The sequence below is a fragment of the Bombus impatiens genome, unplaced genomic scaffold (assembly GCF_000188095.3).
Source record: "Bombus impatiens unplaced genomic scaffold, BIMP_2.2 scf_0051, whole genome shotgun sequence".
NCBI classification, from domain to species: domain Eukaryota; kingdom Metazoa; phylum Arthropoda; class Insecta; order Hymenoptera; family Apidae; genus Bombus; species Bombus impatiens.
In genome coordinates this window covers 267,734-287,195 of record NT_176470.1, presented here as the reverse complement: position 1 = coordinate 287,195, position 19,462 = coordinate 267,734, and the positions used below count along the sequence as shown (strand labels likewise).

At 39.6% G+C, this 19,462-nt stretch overlaps 1 protein-coding gene across 2 annotated transcripts in view; it reads right to left on the bottom strand.

The window, feature by feature from the left end:
• The window catches only part of LOC100750135 (kinesin-related protein 4), a 63,694-nt gene that overhangs the window by 11,879 nt on the left and 32,353 nt on the right, over positions 1-19,462 (bottom strand). For both annotated transcript variants that reach the window (XM_033324306.1, XM_024371826.2), the window contains exon 8: positions 7,539-8,477. In XM_033324306.1, the coding sequence (XP_033180197.1) occupies positions 7,539-8,477 (939 nt within the window). The remainder of the gene's footprint in view (positions 1-7,538; positions 8,478-19,462) is intronic.

The window sequence follows — 19,462 nt, the reverse complement described above, 5'->3', positions numbered from 1 at the left end:
CGACGCGCAAATTTTTAACATGGTACGTATATTCTATTACCATTGGAGTACAATTACTCGTAGAGTGTTTAACATTGATCGATTTAAAAAATAGAAAGACACGGTGCAAAAATGCAGAAGAGTTTTCGCTTTTATCGATATTAGATAAAAGGATGTTCACGATATAATTTATTGTATACCATGATATCTCCTATTGTGAGTCATACGAGACATACAGTACAATAATTATCTGTTAATATTTATAGGTATTTTTTCGTAAGGCATTAATCGATTAAAGATATACGTAACACGTATGACGTTCAAAACATAATATGCGAATTTAATCCATCATCGTCAAGGTAATTAACCATCTCGGAATAAATATTAATGTTTGTATTAACATATTATTTATATTTATATTTCTTTTACGGTAATGCGACTCACTCTGTTCACACGGTATAACATCTTAGAAAAGAGAATATTATTCAGAATTATAATTTACGTTTCTTTTTTTATCTAAGGTTTTCTTTATATTCGTAGATCATGCTATCAGTTTTTTGATAATTCCCAAATTATATGTATAATACATTAAAACATTTATACCAAGGTCTTTTCTTATATCACAGATCTATATTATACTAAAATAAATAATATCTATTTAGTTTATTTATGAATTTATAGAAAATAATGAAAATTCATTTTTCTAATATCATCTACAAAAATAAATATTAAATTATGCGACAACGAATCTACAAAATGAAAGATTAAATTTTGCTTTAGAGCAAGAATAATTTTTAAATGATCTCTAAATTTTCTGATAATATTTGACTAGTAGAGTATTATAAAAAAAAAAGAAAAGAAAAGCATCAGTGAGTTTAGTTGACAGTATAGTTACGCTATACTGTCCACTCGACGTGGACGTACACATTCGCAGAACATTAAATATCACCCAATCGAGGTTGTAGGTAAATGAGGTTAGGTTTAAGATTGGGTCAGATTTTAGACAGACCTGTTTTAGGTTAGATTTATAACTGAACTACATACATACACAAGTAGCAATCAAAACTGTAAACTGGCATATTGGGATTCTACTCCTAGACGTTATCAAAAAATACATGAATATTGGAAAAAATGTTGCATGTCAATCAAATAAAATTTTAATAAACGCACTCGCGGAATTAAGATTCTTAAAATTGCTTTCTTATATCAAAATTCTATATTCTTCAATAACTTTGACCAGCCTTTTTGTTTCATAAAAATTATTCGCTTTGTAAATAAAGCAGATGGTGGAAACCCGTATCCAAATGATAGTTTGAAAATTCTGAAAGGCTAATGTATCGTTGATTGTGACCAATACGGGTAAACTGATAAAAAATTAAACGGTGCATCCTGCATTGCAAATTCACCGCCATACTTTCATGATATAGATATTATTTTCGTACATATAAATTATGCATGTTTCGATGTACCGAATAGTATACACAAAGATAATGAAATATCGTTTTTATTGGTCGAAATTGGTAAAATAGTGCATTTAACCGGAGTCGATTTCTTTTTTATTGTTATATTTTTTATATATTAAAATTAGATTATATTTAAAACATCTCGAGTAATTGAAAAAGATTCGTACGGATAATGAATTTTCTGAAAATTCTTTGCTGCAAATATTGTTCAACTTTGATCTAATTTTTAATGATGTAACATATTTTCCTAAATTATTCTATAATGGGCTTAACAAGTTAAACAGTTGGAACTTGTAAGAATTCTGTTATGTATATAGTATTATCAAAATGAAACCAATGAAATATAAGTATAAATATTACATAAACACGAATCTATTAATTGCGATAGGTAATAATTTCAATGATATTAACTTAATAAGATAATTGGTTAATCGAAGAAACGTAGTATATCAGCTCAAATCTCTATGTTCTATATTCATTTCTATAAATGCATTTGAAGAAATTCGAAACATTTAAATAAATTTTAAAATTATATCAAATACTTAGAAAGAAAGTATAGATACGTTCAAAATAAGACTATTCTTTTTCAATAAATCATCGCATAAAATTGTTAAATTCGATCCAGGTTATAAAACGTATCGTACGTGATTTTTGAATTGCACCATTTTGCTAACGTCACAGTGTGTCCATGGAACGCGACTACGTTTCAGCTATATGTACATTTACGTTGTGTGGATTATGTCGCCAAGGAGCAAACAAATTCTTCATTTTACCACTCATTTTTGAAATGCACGCCGCTACAAATGTTCAATCTTCAGATATCAATAAAACAACTTTATATGTCGTATGCTCTCCGAATCGATAGAAAAGAAAGAAAAAAAGCTATTAGAAATTCAACTTCCACCGCGTGAAGGCGAACGGAAAGAATCTACTACCTCACCATTTCTTGGCTATGCATCAACCTTTGAATTTAATTCTAAGAAATCCAGCCAAGCCCATGACGACGATGGTCGGCCTTTTGTAGAACAACAATGAAACAAACTAAGGATTTTACCAACGAATCGATATAACGAGTAACATTTGGAAAATTTGGAAAATTGGCTACGAAATCCTACGTATCGTACGAAATCAACCGGCAGATTGAACGCCGGCCGGCATCCGTTCCAAATTTAAATTCTCCGTAAACGGTTCATGGTGGACGTGATTAACGTACATACCTTAGAGAACGCTCTTTCACTGGCACCGTCTGCTTCTGAATACTACACGAAACTTTATAGAAGTTTTGCGTCGATCTCAGAAGAAATAATCGATTAATTTATTATCAAAACGCACTATACACTAATTCAAGTGATTTTACACGACGAAAACAACTCAAGCAGGATGAAAGAAGTCGCACATTCGCAATCGTCCGGGGCTCGAGTCCAACTGCCGGAACCCCCTCCAGTCGACCCACGCGGCATGGCGTGCCATTGGTCGATGCCCGCATACTCGTGCGCCAATCCAAATGTATCACGACTCTCCTATCCAATCGCACGTATTCACGACGATTCCAGATACTTCGACCGTTTGGCGGTAAATTTGACACTGTGAATTTTGCGCGCGTGTAATTATCATAGTTATTGGTAATAATCTCAGAGATTTATACGACGTTTGAACGATATAAAAACTGTATTCTTCGAATGAATTTTATTTGAGCCCCTAAAAGAGAAGGGTGGGATAAAAACAGAAAACGAATAAAAGAAGAGATATTATAAATTTTTACGTATCAAGCAAGTGTCTATTTCCATAACGATTCAATTGTAAAGAAATTTGGGAACTGTATAAATATAACTAATTATATCTCTATATTTATCACATCAAGAAATTATATATTAATATTCCGCCTAGGATATCGATTTTCAATAAATAAAGCCGTATGTCCTTAACAAAGTTTCTAATTATCATAGCCGTTGTAAAAGTATAATTAATTTTCTTACAACTCGAATTAAATATTAAGAAAATTCACCGACGACATAGTAGGAGTAAAACGACCTTGCGAATGCATGCTCAGATAAATTTAGACAGATAGAAAAAGAGGGGCGTGGTATAGTGAATAACTGCGCGCATACATGAACGGCATACGTGGCTTCTTTGGCACGTAAGTGTCATGACGGTTCTCCTTTTTTAATATCATACTGTACTTCGAAGAAAACAGTCGGTAACGCTTTCCTATTGCTCATGAACGAAAATATTCAACCTTACGCTCCCCTTAAACGTGTCCGTATGTAAAATTCTGTACACAGGATACGTCTGAATTGTATTAACGCTTAAACGTAACATTAATTTAACATCGATGAACATCCAACTCGAAATATTCATCATATGTACAGAGTGTTTCGTTTAACCGCAAACGATGAAATATCTGCAGGATCGTCGTTACAAAGGAATCGTTAGTACAAAAGTTGTTTGGTACATAGGAGGACATTAGGAAGTGTAAATAATATTTTTAGTAGTGGAGGAGATATTAAATCACGACACCGTACCACGTAATGTCGTAAATTAGATCCGAAGTTGAATCTTATGTGACGTAATTCGATGGAATTAGATGCAGTCACGCAGGGTTCGGCTACCAATTTACGTTCATCTTTGGATCTAATTTATGACATTCCGCTACACGGAATAATATCGTGCGACAGGTCGTTGTATTCACCCGAACAAACGTCACCATATTACGAATAGAAAAATACAAGGTTTCATAAAAAAAAAGAAACTATCTCAACTTTGATATCTTCTCCACTACTGTACATACGAAAAAATTATTTACACTATCCGATGCCCATATACCAAACAACTTTTGAAGGAATAAATCTTTTTGTAACTTCGATCCCTCGAGAGATATTCCACCATTTCCAGTTAAACGAAACACCCCTCCGAATAACCGTGTACCTTGTAAGAAAAAATAAAAGTAAAATATCAATGTTCTTTCCATTTGCGTATTAATATAGCCCAGATTCCAGATGCATCCTGTATTTCATCGCGAGACTTATTACTTCGTATTACCAACTCCATCTCTTCTTCCCTCCCATTCTTCTCTCACCTTCTAGATATGTATTTGTTATTTTATTTGGTCAGGTTTTTCTTATAAAACGACGGTCATTAATATCGTTACTGAACTGGTCGATCCGAATCTTAGCGAATACACAGCAAGCGTTTAACGCTTACATCAACGCAGGATTTTCATCAGCTTCTTCAACCGAATATCGTCTTTTTAATTATTTTATCCACCGTTCATCTTGCGTACTCGTTTTACAATAAATGTGTATCTTTTTATACAGGGTGGTTGGTAACTGGTGGCACAAGCGGAAAGGGGGTGATTCTACGCGAAAAAAGAAGCCGAAAATATAGAATACAAATTTTTCGTTCGAGGCTTTGTTTTCGAGAAAATCCACTTTGAATTTTCGCTCGGTGCGCGTGCGTTTTATCGCGTCTCGTTATAACGGATCTCACTGTAGATCGTTGTCTCGATGGATATTATCGCAGTTTAAGTTTGTTTTTGCCGTAACGGAAAATTAAGAATACATAATGAAATAATACGAAGTAATCGTAAAGTTTATTATTACAAAAATTGCTGAAAATGTTGCAGTGAGATCCGTTATAACGAGACGCGATAAAGTGGACGCGTACCGAGCGCAAATTCAAAGTCGATTTTCTCGAAAACAAAGCCTCGAACGAAAAATGTTTATTCTATATCTTCGACTTCTTTTTTCGCGTAGAGTCACCCCCTTTCCGCTTGTACCACCAGTTACCAACCACCCTGTATATCGTTCAACTTATGGCGAATATTTTAGAATCACGATGTTCGTAGGCTCAGCCGTTTGCAGTTAGGAAGTTAACGTTTCTTCCTATTCAATTCGGCGATGAAAAGCCGAATTTATTTACGAGGGAAAACTTGCTACGATCGAGAGGAAATTACTTCTTATCGTCTATGCATCAATTTATTATCGTACACTTACATTTTATAACGTTTCAAAGTGTGATATTTTTTGAAACAAGAGTTTAGGCGATTACTTAGGAGAGTAATTAAGAGTAATTAGACTGATGTATCGTAAATGTTACGTTGTACTTTTTCAGACTGACCACCCTTCCGTACAAATGTCAAACAATGCTAAATATTTCGAAGATAAATGACAAAAGTCGAGGATATAAACGATGCCTGTTCGATGAAGGGAACGGAAGGGATAAGGAAGACTCCGTAGAGTTGGAAGAAGGCTGGCAATTTTTGCGAGGCGGATGACAATCAGTGCAGGAAACGCAGTGACTGGCACAAGGTGGTGAAAGCCGAAGTGCAGCGGAAAGTGGGCCGGGTTCCTAGGCGATAGAAAGAACGCGTAACAGCTCTCCAGCGTCCCACGTTTCACGTTTGTATTTACGAGCTGAACAGGTCTAATATCGGACAATTCGTCCAAATCCGGTCTGACCAAATTTGAAACTCGGAAGATGATAGCGAGAAAACGACAGTTTCTATCGTTCGAAAGGCTTCCTGTAATATTCATCTAGACTATTATCTTTTAGAAAATGCACGAAACGCGGAATTACGATTAGGAAACACGATTATGATAAGTCGTATACGATTGCGCGCAAAATCTGCATCGCGAGGGTAAAGAGGTTTTGCGAAGAACGTCGCACGGTTTAGGAAAATGATCGAAGAAATTGTTTTTAATGCTAACTTTAAGTTAAAAGTTACATCTTACATCGTAACACATTTTTGACGCTTTTTACCACAACTTATCGACTACCGAGAGCAAGAACAATTAATTAGAGAATTAAAGAAGCTGTACAAAATGTTTGTTCTTCTGAAAACGTGCGGTTGGTGAACTTGTACCATCAATTCAAATTCACCACCAATTCACGGCTTCAAGTTATTATTCCATCGTGTGTAACCTTGTTTTCGTCTGTTAGAACTTAAATCTGTTAGCTTAATTTTTACGTATCGTGCTTAAATAATTTATACTGCTAGCAATTTCTTCTTCGTGTCGCAACTGTGAAAAAGAATTTCACATTATCCGTTGCGATCTAACGATAGACACTTGCGTGTAGCGTAGCCCGATGAAAGCTCTTCTAAAATACTTATTTCAAATTTAGATAGTAATTTAAATAGTTGGAATTTAAATACCTTCTCGAAACGTTCGTTAGTGCGTAAAATAATGCGAGTTTCGCGCAACGACGGTATCTCGATCCTCTTTCTAACCGGTTTCTTGGAATCACCAAAATCCAGCGTTCCAGCGCAAAAGGAATATGGTAAAATACATAGGACGAAAAGCGTTACGAGAAAAGGCGTTGTTAAACGGCTATCTTTCTCGTACAAAATAAACCTATGCCTTTCTTTTCCTTTTAACTCGTTCACGCGCGATAGATCTCATTTTCTAATTATCATTGCATAGCTGTTGATATCTTAAAATTATCGATTATATTCGCATCAGTCTTTTACACGGATTGCAAAAATTGAATTCTTTCCGTCTGTTGTCGCTCGATGTGCGTATAATACGCCTTTGATATAAATCGGAGAAAATCTGTTTCAAGCCAATAGACATCATATATAAAAGGTAAAGTATAAAAAAAATATCTCCACCTTTCGATCCTGATATTACGTTAAAAATATTTTGTTCGTCATCTATGAAAATTAATTCGAATTAATCCGTTCTTCGCGTAAAACGAATCGTCAAACTTTACAGTTCGAAACAAATATAATCTCGATGATAAACTTTTTCTCGTTTAACGGATAAATCACAAACGAAAAATATTTTTCACGAGGCGGAGGACCTCTATTTTCGTTGCACCGTTTACGTACCACGCGATACGTATCCTGCGTAACTCGAATTTTCGATGTGTTTACGATAGAAAAGAAGACGAATTACGACTCTCAGCAGGAAAAAAAACTTAATTCGAGATACGAAACAAAGATACCTGGCCTTAATTCGCCTCAAAAGCTGGAAAAATCATAGACCGATACGAAACTCAAGAAAATGAACTTGCCAAATAGTAAGACGCATCTCGCGATCCAAGAAGAAGTAGGTCGTCGTTTATAGAAACGCGATTTACTTTGTAATTCACACTTACTGTTAGCCTGCGGCGAGGGCGGAGAATCGTCATAGTCCACGGGGCCAGCCTCGTCAACGACATCCTGCGCGTCATCCACTTGCTCGTCGTTTTTCACTCTCGTTTCTTCATCGCCTATACCTTCACCGAGTAGTTCGCAAACCTGGTTATTCATTTTCTCGTGAATTACCTCGTGCATAATTTTAGGACTTTCGTCCAGCACCTGGGCCTTGGATAACGCGATCTCATCGGGAACGTCATTGTCGTTATTATCGTGGACGTGATCGCGATCATTGTCGTCGTTGTCGTCGTTATCGTTGTCGTTGTCATTGTCGTCATCGTCGTCGTCGTCGTCGTCGTCGTCGTCGTCGTCTTCGTCATCGTCGTGTAAGTTATTACCTGCGATCGGTTCGTGCGTAACGTCGGTATTGGCGTTCAAATTGGCGTTCATCGATTCGTCCACGTCCATGTTGTCCAGAACGTTCAGGTCTTTGCCAGGTTGGTTTTCGTCGTGAGCGGAGTCGCTGTCATCGTAAAATTCGTAGGAAAGATTTTTAACGGGCATCGTAGCGACGTCGTCAACCGCGTCTACGTCAGTTTCGGGACCCAAGTCGGAATAATCGTAATCCGCGTCGCCGTTTTCGTGCTTTCCATTGCTAGCCGCAAGAATGCCAGCATCGTCGTGATTGCGCGACTCTTGAGAAATCATCGCTTGTTTCAGGATATTTGAATTGATCGCGTTATGCGCATCGTCGATGTCCAGGAAAAGCGGCTTATCCTTCGAATTCATTTTTTCGAGTATATCATTCACTTGCAAACGATGGTACGGATGGGCGTATAGGGGTCTGGCTGCGATCGCGCTGGCTGGGGTTAACAAGACCACAACCACGGTAATGTTGTCCTCCGAACCTGCGTGCTTCGCCCACTGCACCAGGACCTGATACGCGCGTCTAAATCCGTCTGCAACATGAAAAGAATACCTATTCGTTAGCTCGATTATTTATTTATCCAGTTCTACTATTTATTTTAATTATTTATTTTAATTACTCATTACCAGCGAAACTGTGCCGATTAAATAAATAGAGTAACGTTAATTTCGTAATTACGCGTGTAATTCCGATATCGGAACAGAGGTGGAATCGTCGTTAAACGTTTTGTATTTCTTGCTGGTTTACGAGCCACGATCAAGCAAGACCGTGACTTATCACAATTGCTATTCATCCGGCAATTACGGTCATTTTTCAACGGATGACAGTCTAACGCGATTTGTTCGAATGCGTACGAGAGCAGGGGGATTATCGATTTATAACACGAAGAGTTTCTGATCTTTCATATATTTTCCTTTTCTAGCGTTTAACAAAGCTTATCGTAATTTCGTTCGTAATTAAATTTCTACATACATATGTCGCGATACGCGAGTTTCCTCCTTTCCATGTTTCCTTCCTTCGCCTTGGTCCGCCTCGTTTAAACGTCGCATTAATATTTCGGTTATCGATTTAGTTTCAATTCTGTTTCAAATGATAACGAAACACGGTTCGTAACGAAGCATCGGGGTAACGGATGCAGATCGATTCGAGGTACAGTTTGTAGCGACAAAAGTACTGTACAGAGCTGGGAAGATGTTGAACGGGAAGCTACAGGGGCAAGGGATGTATTTGTATACGTAGCGTTCTCTATCGCTCGCTGTCGCTGTATGCGACGCTTTCGGCCAATGCGCGTGCTTATCTTTATGATCGTCGAGTCTATGAAAAATAACCAATCAGATCCACATTCCTTCGTCTGGTAGTCTTTTTGTCTCTGCGATAGACTGGAGCGAGATCCAGCGACGGATTAGAACGCATGGTGCCACGTGGGCTGCGCGTGGTAAGAATGCATCGTGCTTGTGTGTATGTGTGCACGCGCGCGTGTGAAATCTGACAGCCACGGGAGCGCGATATGATTTAAGAAGCCGGAAAGTTTTGGGTGAATCGTTCAAGGATCGAAAGTTTTTCGAGTCGCCTGACTCGTATCGTGATCACCGCGTATTCACTACCGTTTGTTATTAGCGTACTAAATAAATCGTTAATTACTCATCTCACTTGTAACAACAAATCTTTCACCGAAATAGCACGCCACAACTAAAAATTCCGATTAAAGCGTATATTGTGCATCGTTTATAGCTTCGATGTTATGAATAATATCGGCTATTTTTATCCGTCTTTTTTTTTTATTTGTAATACGACAGCTATTTATGACAGGTGAATCACCTACGACGACAACTATGACTCGTATGGTCCGAAACGCGCCAACGAAAAATTACGTAATTGTAATTATTATACCGCCGGTCTACCGCATGATGTAACATAGCACACGCAACGCTGGAGATGCGATAGATAAAAAACGCTAAACGACGATAGATACTCGTTCGCACGAGGCAATTTTCGCGAAACAAAATGCTTCGTCGTGTCGAACAAAAGGAAAAGTAACCTTTTGCGCATAAGAAAAAAACATGGAACAAGAGGTAGAAACATATTTGTATGTACAATGCTTTCAATGCCGTTAGCGCTATCTGTTGGGTTGGCAACTAAGCGATTGGGGATTTTGTCATTAGGTGGTATTGCCAACCCAATAATTTGGGTCTAAATCTATCTAAATCTATCGGAGAAACTAAATTGGACGTACGTATCTTGGAATCGAGGTGTCGCGTCGGTCGATACTTAAATATACGATCGAAACTCAAATCTAAAATTTATCCTAAAATATAGCGGAAATGATGCGGTTCTGACGGATCACTCGGTATAGTCGTAAAAGCATATCCCGCTAAATCCGCGTCCCTGAATCCAAGTACGTTGACCCGTGCGCCACGACTGCGTAGGTTTCCTTTCTACCCTTTCCTTTACCCCAACTTGTTTCTTCTATTTTCCCTCTACCGATTCGTCTCTAGCTCGATTTCGGGCTTTTGTTCACGTCGGTGAATTCACTGCGATTCGCCGTCACCCCTTTTGCCGTCGTTAATTCTTCCCTCTGCTTTTCCACCGTACTTCTTCGTTCTCGCTTCTCCGCGTTACCGCTACCAGCATTTCCTCTCCCACTTTCTTTCGAACATCGAAAGTAATTTAGACTTTGCGTCTAATGGATCAGGAAGAAACGAACCCGAGCTTCGGCGTGGCTCGGGAGTCGTTCGTCTTTTTTCTTCCCTCTACTTTCTCCTTCTTTACGAACTTTATATTATCACGAACGTTTCTCGTTAGAAACACGCAAAGAGACATTTCCACGTCCAAGTATCGCGATAAGCGAGCGACGTAGAGTCACACTTGACACGATCTAATCTCCGTTAAAACGAGCTGACACGTTCGCAAGCGTTTCTTTCTTTATGGATGTGCGAGGCGTGACAGAAATTCATACATTCGTAGATTATTCAACGGCCATTTGTCGATGAACGGCTCGTTTTCCAGAATATCGTTACATAGGCGGACGAGTCTGTGATCGAAGTATCCGTAACGCGCAGTCGGAATCGATTTACCAAGTCGATCGCCGTTCTCTGCGAATGAAAAGGACGCGTCTCGCTCGTAGATCGAAGCATCAAGAACCGGTGCGTAGAAGCCAAGGGGATGCGTAGAATTATCGATGAGCAAATAATTATGGAACGATCGAATTTATCACGTCGAATTTATCATCGGTACAACGCCGATTAAGCCGAATCACCGTGCTATTGTATTTACATATCACGAGTAATAAACGTTTGTCAAAAATGTCAAATTAGCAAGAGTGGTCTAAATTCTAGACTTTCCGGTAAAAGGACGGAAACGCGAATAAAACTCCCTGCAACGAGAGAACGTGCTACCAACATCCCGATGAGAAGTTACCTCTTCGTCGTGCCATGTACTCCACGCACGAGAAGAGTTTAAATTACACGGAAATATTGGATTACGTGTGCCACGGTAATGCAACAGCGGTTAGACAATAGACGGTTGTGTTAACACCAGTTCCCTTTATTCTATATTATTTGTACATAACTTCCTCGCGATATGTTTCTGCAAAGTCTTGGAACAGAAGGAAAGTCGAGTCATATTCTACGAATTCCTTAACAAAAATTCGTTCACATCTAATCTGCGTTATTTCTAAGAGGAACTCGTTGAAAAGCGCGTATCGTACTTTTTTTGCGAGTAATCGAAAGAATTCGACGAACGTTCGGCAATAAGCGTGTTTAGATATCCATTTGACGCCGTATCGATAACGACTATCCGAGTCGTTCATTATCGGATCGGATAGTCACTGTCGATGGTTTTAATTTTTGCGAAAAAACTCTGGAGAGCTAAACGCGACAGTTTTACATAGGCACTGTCAAATGAACACCTATCTATAGCTTCCCGTCAAGCTTTTGTCGACAAAAGTTTTGTATTATAAAACGCGCAAGCTGCGACAAATTAGAATACGACCGGGTTATCGGTCTTGCGATCAGAACGACGGTCCCAGAAATATCTTTCACGCTTGCTATAAATCGAACGCTTGCGAATGCCGTCGAATTTCGACGGAAATTCGTAGGTTGCGTCGAGCAAACTATTATCGATCGGACCCCTTAAAAAACGGGCGTGACAGACGGTTGGCGCTGTGTTTGTATTCCATCGTTTCGGATGGACATTCGACCGATCGATAATCCGAGACCGCTCGCGGCAATTACGTACTTTTAGTTTGTTTCGCACGAAAGACGGCATATAATTCGGGATCAGCCAGAGAAACGGCTCGAACATAATTCCTCGATCGCCGATATTTCGAAAAATTATTAAATCATCACGGATGAAACAGTCGAGTTTGATAAATATTCGCAAAAAGGGAACCGATAGTTTTTTCATACGTCGTCGAGCTATCGCCACGTTGAACAGACCCCTACGGAGGTTTTAGTTGGCAGCACTGTTTACGAAAAAGTTAGTATCAGAAAAAGGTCTACACAAAAGCGTAAACATCGATCGTTTACTTATCGACACGGTAATACGCGTCGATAAATAAAAGCGTGAGCGGAGCCTCTTCCGAGAAGAGTCTAACCTGACGAACGCCGAATCTAACTTTGAGCTAATCTTCAAGCTAGTTTAGGTATTTTTGTGCAAACTTTTTTTGACAGTAACTTCTTCGAGAATGGCGTCGCCTCTCCGCTAAAATCCTCGCAACGCTGCTCACGGAAATGACCTTGACGATATACTAAAAAATGAACGAAATCGGAATATGTACGTGTTCACCGAATTTCCAATAACGTGGAAAATATTTCTCGACGAAAGTACCACCCATCCGTTGCATACGCGTGGAAGGTATCGATAATTAGAATTTAATTGTATTGTGCTTATCTATAATTACAGATATAATTATAATCAAGGAATAAAAAGAAAGCGGGCCAATTCACTGGCGATCGCAAGCGAAACTCTCTTCTACGAGGCTTTGCTGCCTTCGAACTATTACCGTATCTAAGCAATATGAATTATATAGGTGATGCGCGCATAAATCAAGCTCCGCTCGCGGAACGATCGTTGAACCAATGCTCAACGGCCCTGACCGTCGGTATCGCTAGCTTTTCTCGCCATCTTTTCATGAAAATTTTACTATACGCGATATTCTTATCTGCTTGAAACAGAACACGTGAGAATTTTCGCCCGTCGATTTACTCGCGTACTCGAAGGGAAAAAGGGAAAATATTTTTGAGTCACAGTTCTATCGCGTTCCATGAAAATAGGTTTCGACGTAGAAACGTAAAAACGTAGGATGGTTACTCCGGCGACGTATATGATCGTATTCCGAGCGTCTGTTAAATCATTTGTTTAGCACGTGCGATTGTAGTTAATGATTTGGACAGCCACGAACGTTTTTCAATGTGCTTACGTCGAAGTAATGATTCCGTTTTAAAAGCGCGACGTTCGATACAAGACTCTCGTGAAAGAACGCTTTATTATAAAGCTAACACGTATATTTTTGCCTTTCTTAAATAAATCCATCTCTGGTGACAAGAGCAAGGCCCGCGTGCATTCGTAGCGCTGAATGATCGCTTTATCCCCGTTCGCTGTAATGGCCGGTGTCAAACTTCCAGCTACACCGTATCGTCAACGGTTTCGAACACTTTATGTCCTGCACTTTAAATACTGTCTTGAATTTACTTAACCTAGTTCCGCGCAACTCTAAAACATCTGCAGCTCTGCGCTTTTATTTCGGATAGACGTGTGTGTTTCGTGTTACGTAATTTATAGACCGAGCTTCTAAAAAGAATATCGTATATGTAAAATCATCTGCAACGTATATATAACGCGGTATATATCAAATTATGCCAGCAATTGGTCCGAGAGTGAACGAAGACAGTGGCTCGGTGGATAAACGCTTACAGCGCCCTTTTTGCGCGTTGAAGGCGCCGTTTAAACGATTACCACTTTATGATTTACAATGCATATTCTGTGTTAAAAATTGAGTCTCAACCATGACACAGCGAGAGAGATAACGAGATGACACATTGCGAACAAATTGATTATCGTCGCGCTGAACGCTTCGTACGCTTCGAATCGCTGCTTTAAAACACCGCGATTCCATCCCAATATACGATAATTCGATGACTATACAGAATCGTCGATTTCTTTGATTCCATATCAAATACACCGCAAATCCATAAAACACAAGCGAAATAATCATGTCACTCGTATCCAATCGGGAATCAGCGAGTGACGAGGTTTCGACAAGGTTTTAACCTCAATCTTCTTAAGAATCAGATCTCAAACGAAAGACTTATTTTTCCACGTAAACGTCCAACCATCTATTCCGTATTATTCGTCTGCATATCGTCGACGCGTAAAGAAGGAAAATTCATCGTTTAGAAAATCAGCGTGAAATAGAAAGTAGTTTAAAGAAGAGAACGGTCAACGAATCGAATATGTAGCAGCTATGTGGAAATTCTTATCTTTTTCAATTTAATCGATGGCTTTTAGGTTTCGGGAGTCTATAATGAAATATCGTCTACGCGTACTGCTTACCATTCGAAAGGGAAACCAGACAAAAGATAAAATATAGATCCCATAAATATCGCAGTCTAGTTACACGTAACGTTTTAACGTTGGAAATGAAGTTGTTGGCTGTATCGAAAAGAAAAGAGTTGTTTTAACGAATGAAATAAAAAACTTGCATCTCCTCGTGGTTGCTACATGCCGCAAAGCCGCGCTACGTGCATGCATTTTCATAAAAATGCGCGGACCCGTTTTCTTTCCTGTTAGTCGCGGCCGGAATGCGATGCGGCGTTGTGTTACGCTTTCCTGTTAATTCCGGCAATAAAGTCGGGTCAAACGTTCTCTCGTTCGTTCTCGTCTCGTGAAATTCCTGGATCCTTCGTAATCTAAATTTGTAGCGTTTTTTCTTTTTTTTTTTTTTATCGGACGAATCGGACAATTTTCGCGTGAATACTCCTCAAAGATTATTTTAGTAAATAAAAGCGCAGGAATATTAATCGAAAGGACACGATTCGCAATATCGGCAATTTTTACATCGAAACGTTCCCCTCGAGACACAGAGCCATCGTTCTTCGAGAACTGAAAGTCTGCGATCGACTTTTAAAAGAACGCGGTATAGCGTGGCAGTGTGGCGCAGCGGTCAAATTTTTGTCTCAGCTTCGGTCCCGGTACACGGTGGTGTTACGTTACAGAGACCTGCGGCTTACCGCATTTGCTCCGCTTTCACGTATCGTAGTATTTTACGACAGCATAAAATGCAATTAAGCACGACGTCTATTATCGCCCTGTGGTCTGCGGAGTATGCACCTAGAGTTACCGACCGAGGAAAATTCGCGGCCACCTTCGGAGTGTCGATTTTACTTCCTGTTGCACGCTGATCCCGCCTCGAGCGAGTTAATCCGCGAATTTCGTAAATGTTTCATAAGACGCTATCATCGACTTTCGCAACTCTACTTACACATCGCGAGACGTCGTTAGACCGTACGTGTTTATACAAATCCGGTAAACATATCTTGCAAAAACTTAGTACCTTGATCGACTTATCACGTATTATTTTACTTGTTATAACTGTAACCTTCGCTAACCCTAAACGAGCAATTGGAATTAAATCACGTAATAATATGCGCAATATTCGCTTCTTAATCACGATGCCGCTCCTCGTATTTTAGTTTTCACGTATTTTTGCTAATGACGAGAACGTGGTTATAAAAACGAGAATACGAACAAACGTTTCATTTCGAATTCATTTCGATCTCAAAGGTTTGCAGAAGAATCTCTTCGAGATTTATGATTGAAATTCAGAAAGCAGGAGACCGTACTGATACTAATACGTTCAGATAAGTATTAATTTAATCGGCAAGAGTTTATTTAACGTTCGGATCGCCCAGCGAATCCTGATCCCGAATATAGTACATAAGTACGTTGTTTTATGCTTATCTAATTATTTTGTTAAAACATGTTTTTTAATTTTAAGCGATACTCCGCGCGATACATTTGTTTTTATGTATCAAGGTAATAAGTAGACTGTGGATGTGAACCCTATTATTATCATGCAACGTACTACGAACTATAAATACATGTAAATTGTACATTTATTTTAGCCGATAGAAGTAATTAATTAACGAAGGTTAACGCTTAAAACAAGACTCATAGCTTATAGTATTTTCAATACACTTGTTGGATATTTCGCATATTGTTTGTATATTTTGGTGTATTCCTGCATTGTTTACATATTACATTTTCATATTTGACATATTTTAACGTATTGCGAATGCAGAAACATCCGTAGTCTAGTAAAAGAAACCGCGAAGCGGTTGAACTGTTGCAACGGCACGAGGTGAAAACGGGGCAACCTAACATCCGAAAGCTAATTGGGCACTAAATAAAATTTCATTGCGATAAACGTAGTTCCACTGTGGTTCCTGAGCCTGAGGACACCGGCTCGAGATTCCGCTTCGAATAACACTAGATTTCTCGAGCCACACACATCGCGAAATTTCTTTTCGTAAACGATAAACTTGTTCGATACAAATACATAAACTCACTGTATATTATATATATATGTCGACACAGGGAAACGAGGGCTCGAGCAAGTAGCCGCCACAGAACACCACTCGACGAGGAGTCGGCTTCCGATCAGCTGGAAAAATTATTCTTGTGACCGCTGATTTGTTCGTTCGGGTGCGCAGACTCCGGCCGGTTTCCCTCGCGTTCACAAGACGATCCGTACGAGGGTACCGTGTATCAAAGTACACACAGACAAGAAAGGAATTTTCTCGCAGATTTGAAACAGCGGGCGTGGCGTTTCGCGACCGACTGGCAGACTGCCGACCACCGGATGTCGCCACCAGACCGTTGCCGATGACTCACGCCACCCTCGTCAGGCTCAAGGCTTGATTGGTCCTTTCGCAACCCCCACCCTTCGGTCTCGGTCATCGCACGGAAAACCCCCTCGTCTCCTCCGGCCAACATGCTTGCCGTCTGACGCTCTCGCTTGCGAAGATACCGATCTGGTACGTAGCGTGCCAGGATCCGCGAAGTCGTTCGATCTTTCAATTTTTAAACTAAATTTTTTGACTTTTCAAAAAATCTCCGAATTTTCATCCGTTCGACTCACCGACGGACACGATAAATACCGTGATCCTGCATTCGTGATTTTCGACTACGCCTTTTCAACCGTATTATTTTCTGAAAATACCGTTTTCTACTTTGAAAGAGAAATTGTAGAGACGCGAAAGATGTTCGCCAATGTGCGCGTTACTCGTATTATAGATATTATAGTATGGAGGGCCACAATTGGATTCTCATGTAAGGATTGGGTTCCATATCGTTCATTAAATTTTAATGTTATTCTTTCGAATAATTCTTTCGGTTAAAACGGTTAAGCAAAAAGTTGCCAAAATATTTTTGTTTCTACCGTAAGGATATAACGGTCAACCATATGAGTACATATGTACATAAAACTATATGTACGATACACGAACCCTCGAAAAACATTTACTCGAAACATTATCGCGTACCTTCTTTCCACTTGGATTAGAATTTCCAACGTAAACGATATGGATTATTCGGAGTTTGAATTTTGAAGGACACGGAGAGTACGCGAACGTCGGAAAGTCGACTTGTGGGGCAGAAGACGACCGGAACAGAAGAAGCCCACGTACTCGGGTGACTAGCGTAGCTCATGCATATTGATATGCGCAATATTCAGGCGACTTTCGTCCATCCGCTGTTAGTGGATTAGCGTTCGACATTCTCGACGCGTTAGGGGAAATAGTAGTGTTCCCTCGTGCCGCAAACCATGCGTCACACTGCCCCCCTTTGTCTTTCGCTACACACATTTACCAGACCCTGCCATTTTTGCCCCCCTCCCCTCCACCACCTACTCTCTCTCTATTGCTCATTGTTATTATAACGTTCCGTTTATTCCGTATCTATTTACATATGTATGGACAGCCATACACGAGTACGAGACACGTCATCCAGGACGATAAGCTCTGTAAAATTTTGCGATCGCCATTTCCAATGTTCTTACGGTCGGATTAACAGAGTACGAGATTACCAAGGATCCGTAATTGCATCTTTCTGTTTGCCGATACGACCTCTTCTCGCGTGCATATCGTTCAAACGCAAATCTTTCATCTCCTTTGTTCGACTATTTTTTTTTCTTTTTGTTTTTTTTTGTTTTTTCGACGATTCATAGAATCGGGTAATACGATACGATTTCGTTTCGTAGCATTCGACTCGACGATTAAACGTGCCCGTACGGATTAGAACGCGAGAGCTTTTATCGACTGTTAGGTCAAACAAACAAAGGGTGCTAACGAGTAAGCGTCCTATCTAACAATCACAATAGAAGAAACGGTTCAGAGGTTAGGGGACTAAACGTGATTCGAAACTGTTGGTCTAAGAAACAGCGTTATCCGGATAGTTTCTCGCGCGCGTGAAACTTAAATCGATTAGCCTTTCCCTCTTTAACTGTATATATAGCATCATGCACTTAAGTACTAACTCGAACTAATAGTTTTAATCAGTGTAACGCTTTAACGTTTTAATTTTTATCTTACGGATAGAGAGAACAGCTTAGGAGAGTAGCTAGCTAGGTATTTCTATTATCGAAAGGCGCGCAGAGAAACCACAAGGATCGAGCGAAACGTCAACGTTGAACGATTCGTTGTTGTTTATGGCGATAAATTTATTCCTTCTGCAAATCGATCGAAAGCTGTACGTTAACGTTCGTTAAATAAAACGATCAAGGACAAAGAACAAAAGGCTGATCCAAGGACAGTTTAAAATTTCACACTCTTTTTACGGGCCATTGTAAACGCGATGAATCATAACCGATTAAGAATGCCGATGCCGATTAAGAAACTACTTTCATTTTTTAGCCATTCGAGTAATTTACTGCCCGAAATAGGATAATATCCGCTAGGAATTTCATTGTCAAATTTCAGGGTGCCATTTTTTCTTCGCACAATTTTCTAACGAAAACATGTAATATACGTGGATACGTTGACGATAAGCGCGTGTTTCTCTCACTTTTACTTCCATTGGAATGAATCGATCGAGTTTGGTTAAAAAATTCTGAAACACCAGATACCGTACGATCAGAAAATTCAAATTCTCTTATCGAAAATGAATTTGCTCGTCGAAAGACAAACGATCGCAGTCTATAAATATTGAAAGAACCGAGGAAAGGTTGAAACGAAGCGCGGATAACGAGTAAAACGTGGAGGAGACGGAGGAGGAAAGGAGAAACGCAGCTTCCACGAGTAAGAGCCGCGAAAAGGATCGGTGTGGGCCACTCTATCGCTCTCAGAGTCGAAGCAACGAGCCGAGCGGGTCAAACGTGACGTAACATCCGGACGACTTCTTCTCGAGGTGGAAACGCTCGAAGGGAATCGACGAAGCGTGCAGACACCACACGTCGATCGCATCTTTTCGTGTTCTCCGTTACTCTCGCGACTTCCACCGCTTCGTGTCGTCTTCTAACAG